This window comes from Cucurbita pepo, chromosome 14 (assembly GCF_057944985.1).
Source record: "Cucurbita pepo subsp. pepo isolate OVF chromosome 14, ASM5794498v1, whole genome shotgun sequence".
NCBI lineage: Eukaryota > Viridiplantae > Streptophyta > Magnoliopsida > Cucurbitales > Cucurbitaceae > Cucurbita > Cucurbita pepo.
Genome location: NC_141811.1, coordinates 5,279,116 through 5,303,107, shown reverse-complemented (window position 1 = coordinate 5,303,107; position 23,992 = coordinate 5,279,116). Strand labels below are relative to the sequence as shown.

Sequence of the window (23,992 nt, the reverse complement as noted above, 5' to 3'; positions counted from 1 at the left end):
GCCAAATATGATCTGAATTCTGAACTTCAAAGCTTATCAAAGCAGGTATAAACGACGTCGTTTTGAATATATACCGATCAGTTCTAGAAAAAACCCCTCGGTCCGCAAACCGATCAAATTGATCGGAGATTAGTCGCTCGTTCAGAAGATCTTTCTTCACCAAATTTGTTCCGTTAGGTAAACTTCAACTTCTTCTCATACTTCTCCCTCAAAAACTGTTCGTTAGTTCTTCAAATCCTTTCCGTAGCTTGCTTGTTTTACCTGTTTGATTCTTTATTCTGACTGCTGTTTGGCTATCCCTAAAGTTGAGGAGATTCGGGAGCTTCGTCTCGGTCTGAATTACTGATTTGTTATCGTTATCGGATTGTAGATAGCCGAGGGGTTTCCTTCGAACTGATTTTGTCACTACTCAATTGAGCGTCTTTTTTCCAGCATTTTATGACTTTGGAAATGGAATCAAGCAACGATCCTGAGAATCAGATGATGATCGAAGGAAATATCGCTCAGAATATGAAGATCGATCCGGAGAGAGCTCGGTTTCCATGTTGCATTGTGTGGACACCTCTTCCTGTTATTTCGTGGCTCGTTCCTTTCATTGGTCACATCGGCATTGGCAGAGAGGATGGAGTAATCTTAGACTTCGCAGGCCCCAATTTTGTGTGTGTCGACAACTTCACATTTGGCGCAGTCGCTCGGTATCTTCAAATCAACAGCGACAAGGTACCAAAATCCATGCATGATACTGTGATCGGAACCTCTTTCCCTACTTTTTTGGCTGATTTTGTTGCAATCGATATGCAGTGTTGTTGCATTGTCACTCACAGAAGTGAAGAAGATGAATTCAGAGAAGGAGAAATTTCAACATGGGATGATGCATTGCGGAGGAGCACTCAAGAGTTCCAGCACCGATCCTACAATCTCTTGACTTGCAATTGTCATTCCTTTGTGGCTAATAATCTGAACAGACTTGGGTTTCGCACAGGTGGATGGAATGTGGTGAACCTTGCTGCTCTGATCTTCCTCAAGGGTCGGTGGGTCAGTAAAGGAGCTGTAATCAGGACGTTGTTACCATTTGTTGTGGTATTCAGTATTGGACTCGCACTGGGCGGTACTACTTTCCTTACCTTCTTGGCATTCTTCAATGTCTTCCTGGTTGGTTGGTTCATTCTTGGTACTTATGTCTTCAAAAACTTGGTTCAGTTGTAATGTTTCAACATTTTTTACATTCTGGATGCTTTCCTTCGTTGTATTTGTACACATCCTTGTTATTTTGTTGCAATAGAGTACATGAATTCTAGTAAGTTATGTTGAGGATTATGTCGAGGATTATTAAGAACACTGTCTCTATGAGGCTTTTTGGAGAAACCAACCAAAAGCAAAACCACGAGAGTTTATGTTCAAAGTGGACAATATCATATCACACCACTGTGAAGGGTCGTGGTTACTAACATGGTATCAGAGCCATACCCTTAATTTAGTCATGACAATAGAATCCTCAAGTGTCGAATAAAGGGTCGAGACTTGATTAAGAGAAGGAGACTCAAGTGACAAACAAAGTTGTATTGTTTGCTCTCCGACTAGATAAATAACTTTTTTCTGGGCATTCAAGAAATCACAATGTTACACCAGGAAACTCCTCCTAGCATGAAGACAAATAGATAAAAAGCTTGTGCTTCCCTCTAAAATGGAAGGGAAGGTAGCTTGAGAGATTCAACTTAGGACCCTAGAATGAACAAATCACCCCACACAAAACAAATACTTTTTTCTTTTCTAACAAAAACACTATGGTATGGAAGCTGCTAAACCATTTGAAACTAATTTCCTTTGGCTGTACAGGTATCCAGGATGAAAACTGAACACTACTATTCTTGCTCTATACCTTTGCTTGCTTACTCTTGCTTGTGCTGTGTGTATAATCATATCACTGAATCCATGGTTGATAAGTGGCTAGAAGTCAGCTTTTTGTTTTTATCAAGTTAACCCCCCCAGTTGAATTGACTTGTAGAAGTTGTGGGATTACATACTGCTTCAACCGATAATCGCTTCATCATATTTGGACACGGGTCGTCGAAGTTGCTGTTCGATACGGTAACAACGCATCTCTCCTTTCCCACGCATTTCTGCAGAAGAATGAGCAAAAAAAGTAATTAGTAGCTGTTTTTATCCAAGGATCTAGATCTTCTTGCTATTTGAATACTAAGTGCTAGATAGTATCCACAGGAGTTTGTTCTTAGAACCTTCTCTAGAATGGCATGTGAGGAAGGGGCATGGCAACTTCCTTGCTGGTAGCTCCCGCAAGTTCCCAATGGGGTTCCGAAGCTCGCGAACTTGATGGAAGAAATGTACTGACCTGGATCACAACTGAGGTGAACTTTGGGTGTACGGAATCTTGCTGTATTTTGCCAGTTCTTGAAAGTTGGGTGGAATTCAGAAACATCAGCACAAACACTTGTTACCAATCTCTTCACAATAGAGATTCTTGAGGGATTTCCTCCAACTTCCTCGAAAACCACCAACAGGTTCTGTTCTGGCTTTAGCCAAGAACGAGGTACATGATACCTAAAACCAAATCTTGGTCGTTTAATAAAGTACTAGTTAAGTCTAGATTAGGAAGTTATCATGGACAATTACCATCTTTGGGTTGGTTGGCCACAGCCTAGCTGACACTTTGGAGGCCTAAATGCTGTAGCATAGTTGCATCGACTGCAATTACCACGAGCAAACGCTGTCCAGTATCTTCCGATACTCTGCCCATTAATCCATATTTGACCTTTCCCCATTCCATCCATGTCCAAGGCCAAAGGCTCCTCTCCATCAGGAGCATCAAAATAAGCCTGCAAAGTTCAAGAGAGGTAACATCCGTGTCTTCAACCAGAGTTTGCGTTCGTGTAAAAGCTTGAATCGTACGTTTTCTTATATTGTTACCTTGTGCCAAGTTAACGGCTGAGGTGTTTGGGCAGCCATTGATGCTTGCATCCATTCAACAGGAGAAAATCCACTTGGAGATATGAGATCCATGGCTTCTCCTTTCAGCCCAACCTGTTGTAAAGTGGCAGTGAACGGGTTAAGAAATGTTTCTTCTGAACCAATGTGGACCCAAGAAATGAAGTTTATAGGTACCTGGTAAGTCCACTTCTGTGAGGATAGGTCCCATTTTCCATGGCGAAGCCCATAGAGAACAACTGGACCAAGGATTCCTGTGTTCCATGTCTCAAAATGTCCTCCCACATTCTTCATAGAAAACAACAAAGATTAGCATACTAAAAGAAGACTTTATGCTCAATGGTTAGGTTCGCTCTGTTTATCTTACCGGTAATCCAACAGCGACACTAAGCAAACCAATTTTGTTTGTTCCGGCTCGCAAATTAACCTTCCCAGAATATGTGAACCTCCTGTTCTTTCTTGACCCGGAGACAGAACCTAATAATAGCGGATGGTGAGTTTTATCAATCACAAAGGCTAGGCAGGCATTTGGCGAGTGAAAGTACCCGAAAGCTGCCCGTTAATAAAGATGTGCACGGCATGGCCTGACGATTGAAGAAGCAGAGTGGGCAATTCTCCTCCATGTAGAAAGGGTTCAGAGGAACTGATATCTATGCTGTAAAGATAGAGAGGTCTGGTTAATGGAATCAAACTTCTGAAGTTTGCTTACCGCATTTTTTTCTGATTGACTATGAATTATAAAATGCCAATAACTATGTAACAGCCTAAGTTCACCACTAGCAGATATCGTCTTCTTTGGACTTTTTCTTCTGGACTTCCCCTCAAGGTTTTAAAACACGTATGTTAGGAAGAGGTTTTTCACACCATTGTAAGGAATGTTTCATTCTCCTCCCCAACCGAAGTGGGATCTCACAATCTACCCCCCTTAGGGGCCAGCGTCCTCTTTGACACACCGCCCGGTGTCTGGCTTTGATACCATCTGTTACAGCCTAAGCCCACCATTAATAGATATTGTCTTATTTGCTTCCCCTTCTGGGCTTTCCCTTAAGGTTTTAAAGCGCGTATGTTAGAGAGAGGTTTACATACTCTTATAAGGAATGCTTCGTCCCCTCTCCCGCCAATGTAAGATCTCACAAAAGGTTTTGTCAATTACATTTAGAAGGATGAAAGAAACACATGTATCACCTGGTTATGTACCACAAGTAGTCACTCGTGTCCCGAGTGACGTTTATCTGCTCCAATAAACCAGGAGAAGTCATCATTGAGCTGTCATCTAGTGAAGATATATCTTCAAAATAACTTTCCCAGGAAAGCGTAGTAGATTCTGCAGGCAACATTCCCATCTGTGAAGTTTGAACTCCAACCTAGAGGGATGTTTAAAAAGGTGACATCGATAAGTTCAACCTGAACTTCGATTACAGATCCTATGAAGTTATACTACTAAGCTCTCTAATGGTCGAACCTTTGCGGTATTGAAAACCGCATTTCTGCAGTCAGGAAGGATGCTGATTGACCAAGGAGGTAAATTGTAATGCCTGTTATTGAACGAAACTCTCGCAAATGATTTCGTATCATAGTTTGATAAAAATGCTGAACATCCTCCAGATTCAGAAGAGTATACATGAGCCTGATGCAGAGAAAAAAACGTAAGTTTTCAACTTCTGACTTAAAAAATATACAAACGACATGGACTATGAAAAGATGTGCAGGATTGGAAAACCTGTTGATTATTCCCTAATGAAGTAACTATAGGATCAGCTGAAACCAAAGCTGGCTCGCACAATTTAATAGTCTTGTGAAGCTCCTTCAGATGACCATATTTCGGTTGCCTCAATAGCCCTGTGAATCAGTTGAGTGAGAAAACCTTTCAAAATCAATCTAACAAGCATGCTGGAATGCTGGTAAAGCTGATATCTCGTATGCTGAATTTCCTTGTCCCATGTTTCTGACAGAAACCTTGGTGAAATTAAGCATATGATGTCGAATTCTCACCATACTCGTCGATTGGAGCATCGTAATCGTAGCTGGTAGTAATGAACGGACCCCCAGCCATGCGTCCGAAGTTCGTCCCACCATGGTACTGTATCATATAGAAACAACAGAGGATGATTAGTATTCAAAACATTCTGAAACTCTTAGATTCCTGCTAAAGACACCCAACCATATAATAATTCACTAAGGATCCTCCTCTCTGAATGAATCTAGCCACTGCAAATGCCATGTCTTGAACAGGCCGTTGATGCAACGGACCACCGAACTCGGAAAACCTTCATGTTTGATAGCAAGAGAACAGAATCAAACACAGAATACAGTGATTATGCAGTAAGAAGTGAGTCAAAATTGGTGTTAATGTAGAGATTTTACATACCAACCAGTCCAAGCCTCTGTCCACATTGTTGGTTTGTAGGGTTTGTTGGGAGAGAATGCATCACAGTAAAACCCATTACATGTGTTGATCTACCAGAAAACAACAAAGTGAAACTATAAACGTTTTGGATTTGATTTTGGTAGTGAAAAGAAGAAATAGTTAAGGAATGGAATGGGTACCACTGGATCAGGTGCATCTTCTTCCTTGCACATAACCCATGGGACTCCAGTTTGTAGTCCAACAGCCATGTTTGCTGCCCAAGTCATGTAGTTATGACCAGCTGCCCCAAATAACTTGCTTTGTGGTCCATACTCATTCTCAATCTGCAACATTTCATACACCATTTTCTCTTTCTCATACTATACTAAACAAGTTTTTAACCAATGGAATTGAGATAATTAATCTTCAACTTCGAACTCGCTCATTTCAAGTAAATCAAGTTAAGTTTTACACTAACTTAAGCTTGATCAGTGCACAAATTTCAACTCGGAACACTCACGGGTTAGGTTGGGTAAGGTTGAAAAAATCTTTTGAGTCAACTCTAAATTTTGGGTTGGTTGGGATGGTGACCTGAACAATCCAAATAGAATTCACAATTCACCTCAACACAACCAACCCAACTCCCAGTACTCGAGTTGAGTTGTTTTTTTTTTTATATAAATTATTTATAAAAAAAATCTTACTTATTCATAATATATGTTATATTAATAATTAAAATCAAATATTAGACCTTAATAAATCATGATGTATCACTTACTTCAGTATAAATATTAATTTATTTTTAAAGGTTGAACCGACAAAAAAGAAATATCGACTTGCAAATTGAATTTTTTATTGGCAAAACTTTAACCCAAATAAAAAAATATATAATCTGACGAGACATTTATGGTTAGTTCAGACTATCAACTTATCAAGTCGAGTGATATAAACACCTCCAATTTCAACGTTAAGAAAAAAAAAACTCTGTTACTATTTTTTTTTTTTTTTTTTTTTTTTTTTTTTGAAATCTTATCAAATTTATATTATAAATATTTTTTATAATTCACAAAAAAAAAAAAAAAAAAAAAAAAAAAAAAAAAAAAAACATATTCTAACTTAAACATATATTTAAGTTTAAGGTCAAAACTTATGCGTCAACAAATTTTTTATTTTTATATTAAAAAATTAAAAAAAAATGCTGATTATAATAATAACATTTTAGAATTCCAAAAAGGAAAAAAAAAACAAAAAAACAAAGATTATTTATTTAAGGTCTAAAACTTTATTTTTTTAAAAATATATATATGGAAATAAAATTATTTAACGCGTAAAAACACTTCGTTTGACTAGAATCTTGAATACTTTTTCCAAAAAAAGAAAAAAAAACAAATTTAAAAAGGAAAAATAATTAATGCTTTCAAAAAAGAAAAAAAAGCACAAAAAAAGGATTCTTACTTGAGCAAGGATGATGGGGCCACCTTGAGACTCGAACAGCTTCTCGCTCTTCATTATCCCCACTATCTTCTCCGTAAATCCTTGCATGGCGTTCTATATCACCATAACCAAACACCCCCCTTAATTATCATCATCATCATCATTATCGTTCTAATTAACAAGAACATGTTCATTTTAAACAATGATTTGGATGTTAAAACCTTAAAAGCTTCATTATCTGTTCTGAAGCTAATCCCCGGAACATATTTCAGCCAAACAGGGAACCCTCTGCTCCAAAAACACCCAATAATCCATCCATTATCAAATCAACCCAATTGTTCTTACCTGCACAATTCTAGAGAGAGAAACTAATAATAGGAGAGAGAATCTGACCCAAAATTCCACTCTGCACAAACGTATGGGCCAATGCGGAGATGTGCGTACAGCCCTGCTCTCTGTATCGTCTTGATAAACCTCACCAAATCGTATCTCCCTTCAAAATTGTACTGAAAGAAGAAAAACAGTTCCAGAAATCAGTGGTGTTAGGAATAACCGATTTGTGGCATGATACTGTAGATGATATTGTAGACTTTGATCCTAAGCTCTCGTGGCTTTGTGTTAAGCTTATAAACTCGTGATTATTCACTAAATTAATCAATGTGTGACTCTCTTCCACCAATCTTCACCTCAAACAAAGCACATCATAGAGCTTCTCCAGACCTATGGAGTGTTCGAACAATCTCTGTTTAATCGAGGCTCGACTCTTTGGTAGAACTCTTTGTTCGACGCTTGAGTCACTTTTGACTACATTTTCGAGGCTCACAACTTCTTTGTTCTGACATTTGAGAATTCTATTGACATGCTAAGTTAAGGACATGACTCTGATAACCGATTAGGAATAACTGATCTCCATTGTTACGAAGCATTTTGAGAATTTCAAATCAAAATCACCAGAACTTACAGTCAAAGTAAACAAAGAAAAATGAAATGAAGCTAGAGAATCTGAGTTACAATGCCAGGATAAGGCTCGTGAACGTTCCAGAAAACGTAGGTTTCCACCACGTCTAGGCCTCCATTTTTGGCTTTCTGAATCAGATCTTCCCACATCTAAGAACAAAAAGAACACCAAAACAGAGGCGAAATCAAATCAACTTATAGAGAGAAGAAGAACAGCGCAATTTAATTTGCGTATAATAAAATTACTTCAGGAGTGCTTCTAGGGTAGTGGATAGAGCCAGAGAAGAGGATTCTCCGTTGGCCGTTGATGAGAATGGCCTTCCGATCGTACGTGACAGAGCAGTGGATGAAGTGGAAACCGGCTAAGAGTAGGGCGATTAGAAGAGTGATGGAAATGGAAGAGTCGGCCGCCATTGCTGAAGCTTGAAGAGCGTCCTGTTACTCGCTGTGTTAGAGAGAAATGGGAATGGGAAAGTGGAAGAAACAAGTGTCTATGGGCATAGAGGAAGCGATCGTGGCTAAGAGAGTGGGCGACACTAAGTGAACAAAAACCGCATTGCCTGCCTAATTCCAAAACACCCCACACACACTAAATACAACAAAACCGACCATCCATTCACACTGTATGATCCAATAATCGGACCAAAACTATCCAACTCAAATCATAAAAATTGGATCGAAAATAAGAAAAATATTTAGGTGAACTCGACGAACCCAAACCCGAACCCGTACCTATTGATTCGTAAATGTTTGGTATATAAATTTTATGAAATTTTAATTATTAATTTTAAATAATTAAAAAATTAATTTGACAGACGAAATAGAGAGTTGGGTTAGATTAAATATAAACACTGTTAAGGTGGTCGGAGCTACCAACTTAACCTCTATAACTTCTAACTTATAGGACAAGTTATTTTAAAATTATTTTAAAAAAATAGCTACAAGTAAGTTTAAAAGGTAATTTTATTAAATAATTTGAGGAAATTATTTTTTAATATATATATATATATATATATAAATAAAGGTAGAATATATGGTAGAATTTGTCCAAAATCCTTTTGATATACTACCATAAATAACATATATTTTTTATTATTATTATTATTCATAAAATCGTGGAAGTAATGAAGATAATAGCATTTATTTTCAATTAATAATTTTAAAATTGGATGATTTTAAATAATGTGAAAATGACATTTCATAAATAAAACGGCAAAAGTACAAAAAAACCCAGAAGCTATGTCGGAAAAATTACATATAATATAATTATAAAATTACAAATATTGTTGCCTACAAAATATATATATATATATTTAAAGGCTCCAAAATTTATTGGTTTGTTGAAAAGAAAATTAAAAATTATAAAAATGGGAAATTAACCTTTTAAAGGAAGAAAAAGAAAAAATAAATTATTATGGTTTATAATGATATCCAGAAAAGATTTTTTAATATATTTTCTTAAAATTGAAAAAAAAAATTAAAATAACTCCCACCACAAATGCGTGGTTGTCAGTTGCCACCGGTTATAATTAATTTTGATTTTTTATGGAATTAACAGCTCTAATCTTTTATTAAAATGCCTAAACACTTATATTATTAAGTCATAATTTTTGTATAATATTAAAAAAAAAACATTTATCATGGTAATTACAAATCTGGTCCCTTTCCAAAAAAAAATAATAAATTAGTAAAATTTTGTATTTTTTCTAAAAAAATAATTATAAATTTTTAAAATTTTATTAATACCCTTCCAAAGATTTTAAGACTTTTACAAATATTATTAAATTTTTTAAAGGTTTAAAATTATTATTTTTAGAAAAAATAACAAAAATACGAGGTATTTATTTATTAAATTGGTAAAAGAAAAAAAGTATTTTAGATAATTTTAAAATAATGAGAGGAAGAATAAAACATTTATTAAAGAAAATGAAAAAGAAAAAAGAAAAAATGGAATGGCACGTGAGGGGGGTGATGTGGAATTATGATTTGTGAATTATGAATTGTGGTGCGGTTGTGGAATAAATTGGCGCAGCCATCAGCGGCGCGAAGGACGGGCGCATAAAGGCGGCATTTGTGGAGCCTTATTAATTAAACCCACACCAAACCGAACCCACCTACCGACTCATTTTCCACCCATCCCTTTTCCTTTTCCCTTTCCCTTTTCTAGTATTAGTGCATATCACACGTTAATTTTAAATGGCAAAAAAAATTATGTATAGAACTTAGATCGTCGTAGATGAAATTAGAGTAGATAATTAAATGGAGATGGGAAAGAGGAGGTCATTCTCGCTCGCTTAGGACATGTCATGTGATGGCTCATATTGGTTGGAGAGGAGAACAAACCACAATTTATAAGGGTGTGGAAACCTTCTCCTAGCCGATGCGTTTTAAAGCCTTGAGGGGAAGCCTGAAAGAGAGAGCCAAAGAGGACAATATCTGCTAGCGGTGGATCTGGGTCGTTACAAATGGTATTAGAGCTAGACGCCGGACGATGTGCTAGCCTTCTCGCTGTTCCCCGAAAGGGGGTAGACACAAGGTGATGTGTCAAGATGCTGGCCCCAAAGGAGGGTGGATTTGGGGGCAGTCCCACATCGATTGGAGAAAGAAAAGAGTGACAGCGATAACGCTGGGCCTCGAAGGGGGGTAGACACGAGGCGGTGTGCCAGTAAGGACGCTGAGCCCCAAAGGGAGGTGGATTTGGGAGCGGTCCCACAAGAAGGAAAGAGTGCTAGCGAGGACGCTGGCCCCGAAGGGGGGTGGATTGTGAAGTCCCACATTGGTTGGGGAGGAGAACAAACCACCATTTATAAGGGTGTGAAAACCTTCACTTACCGGACGCGTTTTAAAGCCTTGAGGGGAAGCCCAAAGAAGACAATATATGCTAGCTATGGATGATAGTATCATCCAAGTCCTCAATTTCACCAAATAATTGCTTCCCAAGTTCGGTTCGATATTTATGAAAATTTACTAAATTACCCAACACAAAATTTAATATTTAAATATATTTCACTTTAAGAAAGTCGTCATTATAATTTAATTTTGATATAATTTTACCTAAGTCTCACAAGTAATTATTAACGAGCAAATGCATCATTTTAATTGGTAATTGAGTCAAAACTTGCAAAAGTCAACGAGGGTAAGGATTAGTTCCACGATTTTGTTAAATAGTGTTAGTTTTGATGCATACATTATTCTTATTTTTTATTATAGTTGTTATATTATTATTCTAAATTAGTTAGAAATTTATTTTTTATTATTATATTACACAAAAATCGCATTATTTTTATCTTAAATTAAATCAGAATTAGATACATATCAATAAATAATCAATATTTAAGTCTATAATTACTTCATTTATTTGATATTTAAAAAAAATAATTAATCTCATAAGTTCATTAGAGTTGGTACCATTGACTCAAAAACACTAAAATATTTCATCATTTGGGCAATTTTGATGAGAGTGACGTCATCTAACACTAAAATAATATTTGGAATTTCAGTTGCCATTATGAACCAATACCTAATATTAAATCATTTTAAATTACTTTATAAAAACTTTTAAGATTATAAACAAGTAAAATAAAAATGCTAAATTAATAAAAATATTTACAATCTTTAAATTTAAAAAAAAAATCTAAAAAAATAACTTTAAAATATTTTTATTAATTTAGTAAAAAAAATTAAATTAAATTAAATTAAATGACAAAAAAAAAATATAACTTTTATATATATATATATATATATATATATATATATATATAAAAATAAAGTTGTAATATTACTCTAGATATTTTAGAGATGTTTCAAAACTACTATTGAAGCAGAAATTCATCGGCATATTAAATGTGTGATGGCCCACATTGGTTGAAGAGAAGAACAAACCACTATTTATAAAGGTGTGGAACCTTTTTCTAGCAGATGCGTTTTAAAGCCTTGAAAGGAAACCCGAAAGGAAAAGCCCAAAGATGACAATATCTACAAGCGGTAGATTTGGGTCGTTACAATTGGTATCAGAGCCAAACACTGGATGATGTGTCAACCTTCTCACTCTTCCCCGAAGGGAGTAGATATGAAGTAAGGAGAGTAGATTTGGAGGCGGTCTCACGTCGATTAGAGGAAGGAAAGAGAAAGGAGAAAGGAGGGTGGATTGTGATGTCTCGCATTGGTTGGGGAGGAGAACAAACCACCATTGATATGACAAAGACATAGAATGAAAATACGAGCTCAACACTAACACGACCACACTCGTTTTAAGTCTTAATTTCATTCCAAATATATAGATTACAATTTTAAAATATTTATGAAAAGTTAAAATCTTAAAGTAAATATTGTATTTTTTTTACAAAAAAAATTATGTGGCCCAAAAAAATTTATTCCACGCTGGAAATTGAAGAAAATGATTAAATGTTACATGCTTTCTTATTCCGTGTTTGGCGGGTTCCTATGGAATGATGCCATGCTGGGACACCGGTGCCGTTGATTTCATCATTTTGCTCATTACCGTTTATACAGTTTGATAAGAATAATAATGACTCATACATTCATAATAATAATAATAATAATAAATCTTAAAATTTGCTTCAATTTAATAAAATATGCATTACAAATTAATTAATTGTCATTTTACTAGTTTAAGTATACGATGATGTTAGTAATGTATTACGGGTAAATTTAGATTCAGTTTGAAACAAATCAAATTTGATATTGGTAAAAACAAGATTCACGATAAAAATAAAAATAAAAAGGAAAAAAAAAAAAAAAAACTCTTTACACGTGTAACTACACACTTGCCCAACACACTTCGATGATTAAAATGATTCAACATAGTGAGAGTTAAGATTGTATACTCGCATGTGAAGAGATTTTTATATACACGATGATTGTTTTTCTCAATGATAAGCTAACCCTTTGAACAATATTGGACAGTGTCACAATTGCACTCTTGTGACTATAGGATGTCGATTGTGTGACACTTGTTTTAATTCAACAAATAAGTCAGTTGTATGAAAGTTGGACTCTGTAGACAACCTTAGTGTATGATTAAGCTTTGGGTAGTGTTTGAAAGAAATATTTTAGAAAACGTGAGCGAGGAAATGTGTTGAAAATAATTTGAAAGAAGTTAATGTTACAAGCTAAAAGCGAATAAGCAACAACGATGACTTTGATAGCATATAACCCGAGTATGAAGAACTGACAACTAGCCACATCCCTCTATAGTACGTCTAGGGGCATTTTAGCTATGATAGGTATAGATATGATTTTGGTGACCGATCATACACTCTTGTATTGATGCAACAATAATAGTAAGTACCTATCTAACATGAAAGCAAGTAAAAGAGGTTTGGAATGAGCATGCAGCCATGAACAACATGTCTTGAACAAGCATGATTAGACATTCGACATGCGACCATAGGCAACACACCTTGGACAAGCATAACAGTGATACACGACATTAGTGTGCTAACATTTTGCCCCACCCCTCAAGTTAAAAGTTGGAATATCAATATGCTCTCCAATATGATATCTAGAAACGACTTAGCATAGACACGAAGGGTTCATGCCTTAATAATATATGGATGGATAGATGTTAGGGATGTCCTGATTATGAAGCTGACTCACGAGTTAGTTCTCGATAATCATGATCAAACAAGTAGCAAAAACCGTGACATCATGAAGTGTGAGCCGTATTATCGAGAAACAAGACAATGGAATTAGACACGATGTTATTCATGTTAGCTCCAATGTTAGGTCAAGTCCATATGGATAGAACAGACTCTTGCATGTCAGTCTCCGACTTTCTCGGTCTCCAACATTTAAGAAAAACCTTATGGTTCGATTATTTAAAATTTGTTTATGGAGCGAAATGAAAGGTTTGCGTTTAAATGATAATCAATGTCTTACACGCTCAGTATTATTCCAAAATTGATATTAGAAAATTTACCCTTTTTGATGGGGTTGTCCTAGTTGATCCATCCACGTCGCCTTACAGATTGACAAGGCAAGTTCACGCATCCGTAACCATTTGGCTTTCCAATTTCAGATTTTGCGCTCTTGGCATAATCACTTCCGATTAAACAAAATGTCTCTCCCAAAATTTTAGTTACCATAATATCAGTTTCCGAGATTTAACGAATTCGAAAGAAGCTTTGGATGAGGACGACGACGACAATGAAGAGGAAAGCTGCCAGTTATCTCTTCAAATACTCTCGAAATTTTCACTCCGATCAGCGTTTGAATCTGAATCACAACAATTCGCGTCTGCTTTCAGGTTCCGTTTCACGTCTGGTTGATTTCATTTGCAATCTGTTCTTTCAGGCTGATACATCTGATTGATTGATTGATATGCATTGCTAGTTTGTTTATCTTGTTTTCTTTATCCGTCATTTTTAGGAACTTTCTTCTGCTGCAAAACGCCTATCATTAGAGACAGCACGCCAATTTCACAATATTGCAGAAACGCTTATCATGCTTCTGCGATGAATCATTTTAAAATGGCTAGTGGATTTCAGTTCAGACGCTTTGCTTCATTATCGTCAGTGGTTCAGAGAAATCCTTCTTTTTCGAGGTTAAATTCTGATGATATCGACTTTTTCCGGAGTATTTTGGGGGAGAAAAATGTAGTTCAGGATGAGGATAGGCTTTTGGATGCAAATACTGATTGGTTGCGGAAGTACAGAGGGTCGAGTAAGCTTTTACTTCAACCTAGGAGCACAGAAGAGGTTTAATTCTTCTTCATTGAGTTGACGCTATTTTCTTTTTCGTTCCTTATAGTCAATGCCTAGTTGAAGTCAAAATTCTGAAGCTAATGGCTAATGGCTATGGTTTATAGAATGTTGAATTATAGTGATAGTGATGCCATGATCTAGCTGACCTTCTAAGGAGTATACATTTTAGGTAGCCTATGTCCTGACTCTGGCTATTAAGGAAGCTCAATACATACTGCTCGAGTTTTCTGTTCTCTTGAGCTAACATCTCTGTAGCTGTAAAAATATTGATCCATCTTCACAACAATCTCACCCTCATAAATTTGTACCAACTCTGCTACGTCAGTTTCGGTTTCACCTGTTTAAATACTCACCTGATGGTTACCAGAGAAAAAAGGCATTTAAAACAGAGAAGCAATTCACATGATGGATGTGGTACCTAGCTTAGTTAGATCTTTCGTATGATATGAAGGTTGGAAGAAGGTTATGCACGATGAGTTTCTGGCATTGATAAATAACCAAACATGGAGCTTGGTTCTGAAACTCCTTGAGAGAATAAATGGGTGAACTTTTAAGTGGGAATTCACTATGAAAAGGCACTTTGTTGGAACTATCCCATGGTTCAAAGCAGGACTTACTGCCAAAGTATCTCACTAACGTGCTAATTTGGATTATGCCAAAACCTTCAGCCCAATAGTGAATCCTGTAATAATCTGTCCACATTGGCACTTGCTCCTGCTCATAACTTGAATTGTAGACAAGTAGACATATTATGCACTCCTTTTTGGTGTTCTGCAAGAACAAGTGTTTAAGGAAGAACCACTAGATTTTCAAGTACATGATGGTAATAATTCACTGATTTGAAACTGCAGAAAGCAATATATGGCAAGAACGCCTAAACCTGGTTTGATTCTTCAATACTTCAAATGCTAATATTCTCTTTTCTTTTTCTTTGTGCTTCTAGTTCAAAGGCTAATCAATTCCGTTTTATGTTTTTACTGGTTGTACTCTTATGTAAATTCTAGTTTACATGGATGGTATCATCATTTTAGGAGGTTCAAGTAGAAATATTAATGAACTTATTGCAACTTAGAAACAACACTTTGTTCTGAAGTATCTTAGACTTCTGAATTATTTTCTTGGCATCGAGATGTACTCCAGTCTGAGTCCAAATACTTTCGGATATTCTAAAAAAAAAAAAAAGAAAAAAAAAAAGGGAAGTGTTAAAATTGGCAGAGGCAAATTGCTATTGCTGTGATAACTGAATCCTCTTTATCAGCTATACAAGGACGCCTATTCTATGATCCACAGCTTCATAGAACTATTGTTGGGGCATTGCAGTATGCAATAATTACAAGGTTAGAGCTCTGTTACTCATGTAATAAGGTTTGTTGATTCATGTACTCTCCCACAAATGTGCATGGAAGGTTGTGAAGAGCATATTTAAGTACTAAATGGCACATTGGATTGTGATACCTCTTTCATTTTCTTATTACACAGTTTTTTTTAACATAAGTTGAAATGGAAGAACTCTAGAGAGTTTTTCTTCATCTTTCGGAGCTTTTTTCTCCTTTGACCATAGATTGACTTAAACTGAAAATATGCTGCTTCAGGGCAGAGGAGGTGTGTGCGAAAAGGAAGGTCACTGGAAAGCTGGAAGTTAGTGTGTTTAAGTTTTCTGTTGAGCTGTACAGTTATGTTAACTGCCACGAAGAGTTGGAATGAATTGATTTTACTTTTATTTTGGCAACTCCTGCTGAACTTGATACCATTTCTCACTTTGATAATCTTCATTTTTTTGTTTTGATCCGTACTGTTTTTTTCTCTATCAAATACTTTCCCTGACCAATCTATCGTGGTAGAAAATTGAACTTATTGCAAATTTTTAGAAGTTTTGAACTCGTGCCATGTCTCAGAACTATTATAAGGTAGAGATATCATCTGCAGGAGGACAAAGCTGGAAACTGGAATCAAATTGCCCAAAAAATTTGGCTTACATTTCCTTTTTTTTTTTTCTTTTTTTCCCCTCTCTATTGAGGTGCCTTTTGACACTTATATAACTTCAGTTAACTAAGGATTGATATGTATGTTTGACGTCTTTTCTCAGGTCTCCCAGATACTTAAATACTGTAACTCCAGAGACTTGCCTGTTGTACCCCAAGGTGGAAATACTGGTCTTGTTGGCGGAAGTGTTCCAGTTTTTGATGAAGTAATATAGTTGTTTAGTTTTTTATTTGGTTCCTATACATCAGCTGATGAGTGAAGCATATAGTCCCTTTACATGTTTATAATCTGGATAATTATTTTGATTCTAGAGTTTTCGATATCCTATGGGTAAATGTTTATTCTTTTTTTAAGCCGTAGCTAGTCTATTCATATTTGTGTATCCAAATTGCTTGTTATTTATGTGGAAAAATGTTATGGACTGTACGCACAGTTTTGGTTTTAGTTGAGTAATACCGTTTAGTGCAGAAAATCCCCTTAAGAAACATCATCTCTGAATAGCTTTATTTTTTAAATTTTAACAAAAAGGAATTGCTTTCTTTTGAATCCATTGCAGGTAATAATAAACCTTGGATTAATGAATGACATCATATCTTTTGACAAGGTAAACAACAGTTTCATTTGTCTTCTTGTTCCTTCTCCATCTACTCTCCCTAATTACTTTAAGTTTTAACCACAAGATGCAAGCACTATTTTCACTTTTTTTTAGGCCAGATTTGTCACATAACTTGTCTGAAGTTTACATGCCCTTCAGTATCAGTCAAAAGCCATGGGAAAAGGTTCCTCCTTTTCATATTAGTCTTTTGAAACATAAGTGAATCCAGCCCCACTTAAAGTTTCTAGGAGAAACTGAGCAAAGCTCCAATTTCCTGCTTTGGCAATCATTATCCTTGTCTTTTTTTTTTTTGGATGAATTATCATTTTATTCATAATAATATGTAGTGAGTTAGTTTTTTGTTAAATTGTTTTTAGTTTTCTAAATACATAGTCTGTTGTAAATGGAGGGTTAGTGTCTTGTATCAAATACTTTTGACTCATAATAAAACCCTTTGGGCTAGATTTCTTGAAGAATTCTCTCCTTTGTCATTTAGGCTACACCATAATAACTATTATTTTTTAGTGCAATTATGTGATCAATACTTATTTGGTAGTTATTCTGTTGCGTTCTTCAGGTCAGTGGCATACTTGTCTGTGAAGCCGGTGGCATCTTAGAAAACTTGTCTTCCTTCCTGGACAACCAAGGGTAATATTCGGCACACTGTGCTTGCTTTGTCAACATACACTTCCGGAAGATTTCCTTTTCAAGATCCACAACATGAAGAAGACTTGACTGAACTGCTTACTGTTCAGTAAAGTTGTTTAGTATGTTTTATCACATTAATAATTACTAGGAATTTTATGCGATTCCAATGCATGTATGTTACCTTGTGCTTTTGCTGAGCCCAGTTCATAGTATGCTAATTGCTACCGTAATTTTCTTTACATGGTTTGATCACTGACATAACTTATTCAGGCTTCTACACATGACATTGTTTGAAGTGCTAGGTTAGATGAGTTATTGGCTTCACTTTTCCTCTCTGAGGCTCTAGACGTCTTTCATAGTAGATAAATAATTCACTAATTGAATTGGGAAGCAATTTAAAATGTAGGGTTGCAGTTGAAATGCAGGAAATGTTTTTACTTCAAGATAAATTGGCGACTTAGTTTCATACTAAATATACCAAATTCTTATGTTATTGTTTCTTTTTTATATTCTCTCTCTCGCTGGTTCTTCTGTTGTTTCTTGGTTTTGTTTATATACTTGATTAACACCTTTTGTGGAAGTTTTGGAAACCCTGTTAATGAATATTTAGGAAATTTTGAGTCAGTGTGCCAACTCCAATGGGATTAACCAACCTGAGGATAAATGCAGTGGCCTTACCCAAACTTTTGATTAACTATCTTTTGGAAATTCAAGAACAAAAAATAAAATTTGATCTTTCTTTATGTGTATATATATATGTCAACACAGATTCAAACACAAATAATTTGTATATAAACGCATATGATGCTTTTAGAAAATAAACTATATAATTGATGAGTCAAATGAAAAAATTGCATCCATAACATTATTGGAATTACTAATCAGAAAGTTGAGTGTAAAAGTATCTAAAGACGATCCTTCAACATTCTACCTTCTAATATTGTAATGATAATGAAAATATTAATGGTAATACACTTGATGCAATGACCTTACTTAGATATGATCTATTCTATAGGTTCTAAATCTGTGTACTTGTTGATGCATGTGGAATGAGTATAACATGATATCATATTTACTAGTTCTTTCATTTTCCTGTACCTCCTCCCTGCCTAGCTGAAGAATTCTTGTTCCTGTTCAGCATCAAATTTATTTCATGATATTTTATGTCTCCATTCAGATTTATAATGCCACTGGACTTAGGTGCTAAAGGAAGCTGCCAGATTGGTGGAAATGTCTCTACAAATGCAGGCGGTTTGCGCCTTGTTCGTTATGGATCTCTTCATGGCAGTGTACTAGGTAAGGATTGCATATGTTCATTCTGATTCATGATTTACATAGATATTGCATCTCTTGTTTTAATTGATACGTGCGTGAACCACAAAGAAAAGTAGCATTAGATGCTCTTGTCCATTCTTATTGAAGAAGAGAATCATAAAGGAGCTTAAGCTTTGACGACGGTTCTGATAAGTGGCTTTGATTTATTGCAAATGTGGGAATTTGAATTTGGTGCTTGCAAAAACTTTTCTTTGAAAGTGTATGCACTCAGCAAGCTTTTGTCCAATCTTCCAGGACTTGAAGTTGTTTTAGCAGATGGTAGTGTGCTCGACATGCTGACAACTTTAAGAAAAGATAACACTGGATATGATTTGAGGCATTTGTTTATAGGTGTGTGCTTATTATGTTATCTATTTCATATTTAATCTATAAATATACATCTCCATAAGAGGTTGTATCAGCATTGATAATGTTTTATCTTATAGGTAGTGAAGGTACCTTGGGAATTATAACCAAGATTTCAATTCTCACCCCATCTAAACTACCTGCTACTAATGTAGCCTTTCTTGGATGTAAAGATTACTCGAGCTGCCAGGTATCCCACCTCTGGGTTTTACGTTCATCATAACTCTACTTTTTCTGAATAATTTTAGTTGATCCAATCAAATTATGAACCAATGGTATCTCAACTTTCAAAATCTTTGATATGTATGGTTAGATGGAAGGTTATTGATAATTGAAAATCTTCAACCTGCATGATTACTTAAAAGAATAGGTAAAAATGTTCAAGATCTGCCAATTATCAAGTCTAAGTTGTTATTATAAACTTATCGTTTGGGCCTTTTATGAATCCTTTTGCTTCTCCATTTTCTTTTTTGACAAAAAAAAATCCCTTTTGTTTCTTTCTTTGCAAAAATATGTATTTTCTACTGACATTTATGTTCCTATTAAATAGAAACTTCTAGTGGATGCAAAAAGGAAACTTGGGGAGATTCTTTCAGCATTTGAATTCCTGGATAACATGTCGATGGATGTGGTGAGTTCTTCTTCATTCTTATTTTCTCCTTCAATCGTGGATATCTTAATAGTTTGGGACATCTTACTTGGGGATAGTTTTCTTGTTTGGATATGGTAGTACTAGTGGAAAGCTAAGGGCCTGTACACTGCATGATCCGCTGAACAAATTATTTTTAATTTTTAGAGAAAATACAAACATTGGACAAACATTGAATCTAATGTTTTTAGTTGTTTTCGAAACACAATTATTGATTGCTGAAGGATTTTAAAATAATAGACTTGTTTTGTTTGTTCTCTGAATATTTCAAGAATTCATTTTAACAAATATTAATCATTAACCACTCGCAGATGTATAGGAAGTTGTCCTTTGACTTAATTGATTTAGGGATGTATTATTTGTGTGCCTAATTATTTTCCTGACTAAAACTTGTTAATGTGGTTAACTCTTCAGACCCAACAAGCACCAGGGTAAGTTGGTCTTGAATTGGAATTCGTAGTGTTAGAACAACCTAAAACTTGATAGATTAGATTGAGATTCTTTTCTAAGAAAATATTGAGAATGTTCTAGAATCTTTTTCCAAGAATGATATCATTAATGCTAGTCTCAATGACTTATGTTTGCATTGTCCGAAAGAAATAAGACGTATAATTGGTTTCAGAGAACAAAAAATATAGGAAAACACCAAAGACAACTATATTGCAATGTCAATGAATAAATTACAATAGAAATAAGTAGTCTGAGATACTTGCACCTTCTCTCTTGTGATCTCTCCCAAGCCCTTTTTCACCCACCAAATGTTTTAACTCTGGTCTGACAGCTGGTGGATACAACACAAGTTTAGAAGTGGTTTTCATTGTGAGTAACATTTGAAATATAAATTTCTTTGACAGGAATGTTTGTATTGAAAATGAAAAAATAATTATGAACTAATCATATTCACTTTTTTGTTCTCATTTTCTCAGTGAACTAGTTAGGATACTTGCTCGTAATCTCTAAAGGAGATCTGTTTCTATTTTCTATTTTTATACTTTCAAAACGCCGCTCATTCATTTCACTGTGCATAGGTTCTCAATCATTTAGAAGGTACACGGAATCCATTGCCTTCGACAATGCACAACTTTTATGTTCTGATTGAGACGACAGGCAGTAATGATTCATATGACAAGTAATCTTCCACAAGTTTGTAATTCATTTATCTGCTTGGACAGTTCTCTATTGGTGTGATAAAAAAATCCTTGATGATTCGTCATTTTTGTATGCATTTGGAATCACGTGTAAGTTCAAAAAAGAGAGGAAATATATTGAGTTGTGAAGATCTACGAAGTTGTGAGAGATGTATATAATCCATCAAGATTAAAATGGAAATACATAAGCTCTTCGCAGCTAGGGTTGCTAATACATCTCTGTCTGCTCATGTGCTTTCACACTGTGAAAGGTGTTCGAAGTTTAGTACTGATAAGAAAAAATGCTATACATGGTCAAGGACTTGCTGAAATATTATTGCTTGCCTTAATTTCGTTCTGAAATCAATAAAAAAATCTAGTAGAAATGCATTGTCATTACAAGGGATTGCAATTTCTTTTCTTTAACATAATGTCACAAATTAAACCGAACATTCGTCATGGACACTAGAGCCTCATGCTTAAAAACTTTAAATGTTGCTGCTGTGGCATGTTTTTCCAATCTCATTTGCTTCTATCATATTTGGATTACCAGGGAAAAGCTTGAAGCATTTCTACTTCGTTCGATGGAAGATGGTTTAATCTCTGACGGTGTTCTTGCACAAGATATTAACCAAATATCCTCTTTTTGGCAGATCCGTGAGGTATTTATCCCCTCTATACTGCGATCTTCAATCAATATTGCTGTCAGTTAAGGGAGTGAATGCTATATGGTACTCTAGCACACCTCTATTCTCATTCATTGATTACCCTCGAGATACTGAGGCATTAAATGTCATTAGGAAACTGACTGGCTTGTGTTCTATTTGCAACTGATTGCATATTTGTCTTCTCTAGTTTGATCTTTGTCCGACTGTAGGGCATTTCAGAGGCATTGATGAAAGCAGGAGCTGTTTACAAGTATGATTTGTCGTTACCTGTTGAGAAGATGTACGATATTGTCGAGGCAATGCGAACACGACTTGGTAAGAGGTATTCCTCACAGGAACTTCTGATTTCTGAAGGCCACTATTCATAGACAATTCAAAATCTGCTCTCTTTAGGCAACTCTGCTATAGTAATTGGTTACGGCCACCTTGGAGATGGTAATTTGCATCTGAATATTTCAACTCCACAGTATGATGATGCGGTAATCCCACCTATTGATCCTGCCCAGCTGAAATTTTTAGGTATTTGGTATCAGTTTTTATTCACATGTGATACCTTTTCAGGTTTTGGCACAAATTGAACCCTTTGTCTATGAATGGACTTCCAACCATCGTGGAAGCATCAGCGCAGAGCATGGCTTGGGATTGATGAAAGCCAACAAGATTTTCTACAGCAAGTCACCTGAAATTGTTCGTATTTTAAAAACTTATTTAAGTTTTCTATTCTATTATTTATTCATCTATGTATTCGTTTTATAACATTTTAAACTAAAGCTACCAATTTAAACAGGTACAAATCATGGCTTCTATCAAGAAATTGCTGGACCCTCGTGGCATACTCAACCCCTATAAAGTTCTGCCGCACTCCCTCGGTTCCTAACCTGAGCCAGGTTCTCGACTCGTCTCTTCTTATCATGAATAAATGTCTCGAGTGTTTGAGTTTTAGAGCATTTGATAGCTGCTTGTGAAATAAATAATCCACAACAAACCAAAAATAATGAACAAATCTAACAAATATTGCTTTAGAATTCTGAAGGGATGTTGTAGGCAGCCAATCATAAAATTAAGATGCAACTCTATGGTTTAGTGCTCCGGTTTATTATATATATCAGACATTAACTGATTGTATTATATAGTGAAGTATCTGCCATGTTTGAGTCTCATTATTTAACTTTGGTATATGTAAAAATAGCTTGAAACGTTTAGTCGAAATAGCTAAGCGTTGTTCGATCACGTTTATGTTGTTATCTTCTGTTTTTAAAATTCACACTTGACTTAATATTCTTCTCTGTTCTCTAGTCTAAATTAAAAAACAAAATTCAAAATTTAACAAAAAATTAGAGAACTTAGAAAACGTAGTTTTCAGAGCCCTGTTTCATTTTCAAGGATCTTACATTCGAAATCGGATTTGTATTCTTGTAAGTTTGAAATTTTATCTTATTGGAATGATGTTCACCAAATCTGCTTTGTGGAAGTATGTGTAGGATTTTATTCTGCCTTTTGTCTTTACAAATAGTCTAGAGGGTACCAATTCCAAGTTTTGTGTTTAGCTTTGGATTGACGCATGTTTGAATGCGTGTAAATTTGCCTTTATTTTCATCTTTTTCTTCTTTTTCTTGTATCGATTTGGTAACCCATAATTGTTTTTGGAGGGATTATTTGAAGTTGGTAACCCATAGTTGTTTTTGGAGGGATTATTTGAAGTTGGTAACGATTTTGTTCTTAAAAACATTAATTTCTTAACTTTAATTCATGTCAAATGATTGTGGGATATAGACTTCTAATTTCATCCATAGATGAAAATTAATATTCTATCCCAACCCCTAGTTTATTCTTGTGCACTTGAGACTATACAATGTTATTTCGAAGGTAATCAAGACTCTTTTTAACTCTTTTTTCATATATAAAAAATTGTCTTTTCATCTTGTTTCTGAGTGGATGATATTCTTTTGATTAGGATAGATGAAAATTAATATTCTGCCCCTACCCACAAGTTTATTCTTGTGCCCCTCAGGTTATACAACATTATTTTGAATGTAACTAAGACTCCTAACTCTCCTTTCTAAGTGGGATGGTTATTTTATACTACTTAGAAGAGCTACAATGAAACTTTTGAAACAATAAGAGTGATTGAAACTTTACGTAAGTTTTGGGACATAATTGAAACCTATCATTTTTGTAGTATATATCACTATTTTACATGTCATGTGATATTACATTTTAATTATAGTGGGCATAA

At 35.1% G+C, this 23,992-nt stretch overlaps 3 protein-coding genes and 1 long non-coding RNA gene across 6 annotated transcripts; 3 read left to right on the top strand and 1 right to left on the bottom strand.

The window, feature by feature from the left end:
• The first annotated feature begins 37 nt into the window (after positions 1-37).
• Positions 38-1,395, top strand: RTH (RTE1-homolog). The gene is made up of 3 exons (XM_023696569.2): positions 38-177; positions 433-720; positions 802-1,395. The coding sequence occupies exons 2-3, from the start codon at positions 439-441 to the stop codon at positions 1,204-1,206; spliced, it is 687 nt and encodes a 228-aa protein (XP_023552337.1). The 5' UTR covers positions 38-177; positions 433-438; the 3' UTR covers positions 1,207-1,395.
• A 183-nt stretch (positions 1,396-1,578) lies between these two features.
• LOC111809926 (beta-galactosidase 3) lies at positions 1,579-8,250 on the bottom strand. 2 transcript variants are annotated; one of them, XM_023696401.2, is made up of 19 exons: positions 7,928-8,250; positions 7,736-7,831; positions 7,118-7,230; positions 6,946-7,012; positions 6,746-6,838; positions 5,491-5,634; positions 5,312-5,400; positions 5,105-5,210; positions 4,936-5,023; positions 4,664-4,782; positions 4,406-4,570; positions 4,129-4,307; positions 3,489-3,598; positions 3,311-3,420; positions 3,121-3,231; positions 2,926-3,039; positions 2,632-2,834; positions 2,238-2,559; positions 1,579-2,120 (listed from the first exon to the last, which is right to left on the bottom strand). In XM_023696401.2, the coding sequence occupies exons 1-19, from the start codon at positions 8,093-8,095 to the stop codon at positions 1,977-1,979; spliced, it is 2,541 nt and encodes an 846-aa protein (XP_023552169.2). In that variant the 5' UTR covers positions 8,096-8,250; the 3' UTR covers positions 1,579-1,976. The 2 variants fall into 2 exon arrangements, with proteins under 2 accessions (XP_023552169.2, XP_086973699.1); XM_087117573.1 differs by lacking the exons at positions 7,736-7,831; positions 7,928-8,250 and adding an exon at positions 7,411-7,670.
• LOC147789391 (uncharacterized) lies at positions 2,713-3,656 on the top strand. Its single transcript, XR_015411739.1, has 2 exons — positions 2,713-2,852; positions 2,988-3,656. It is a non-coding gene; the product is annotated as an uncharacterized LOC147789391 (long non-coding RNA).
• A 5,409-nt stretch (positions 8,251-13,659) lies between the features above and the next one.
• Positions 13,660-23,016, top strand: D2HGDH (FAD-linked oxidases family protein). 2 transcript variants are annotated; one of them, XM_023696402.2, is made up of 15 exons: positions 13,663-13,949; positions 14,072-14,400; positions 16,493-16,594; positions 16,946-16,993; positions 17,562-17,632; positions 18,810-18,928; positions 19,202-19,297; positions 19,393-19,502; positions 19,863-19,943; positions 20,990-21,090; positions 21,642-21,750; positions 21,966-22,071; positions 22,150-22,235; positions 22,318-22,443; positions 22,544-23,016. In XM_023696402.2, the coding sequence occupies exons 1-15, from the start codon at positions 13,832-13,834 to the stop codon at positions 22,631-22,633; spliced, it is 1,692 nt and encodes a 563-aa protein (XP_023552170.2). In that variant the 5' UTR covers positions 13,663-13,831; the 3' UTR covers positions 22,634-23,016. The 2 variants fall into 2 exon arrangements, with proteins under 2 accessions (XP_023552171.2, XP_023552170.2); XM_023696403.2 differs by lacking the exon at positions 22,544-23,016 and having other exon boundaries at positions 13,660-13,949; positions 21,966-22,078.
• The last annotated feature ends 976 nt before the right edge of the window (positions 23,017-23,992 follow it).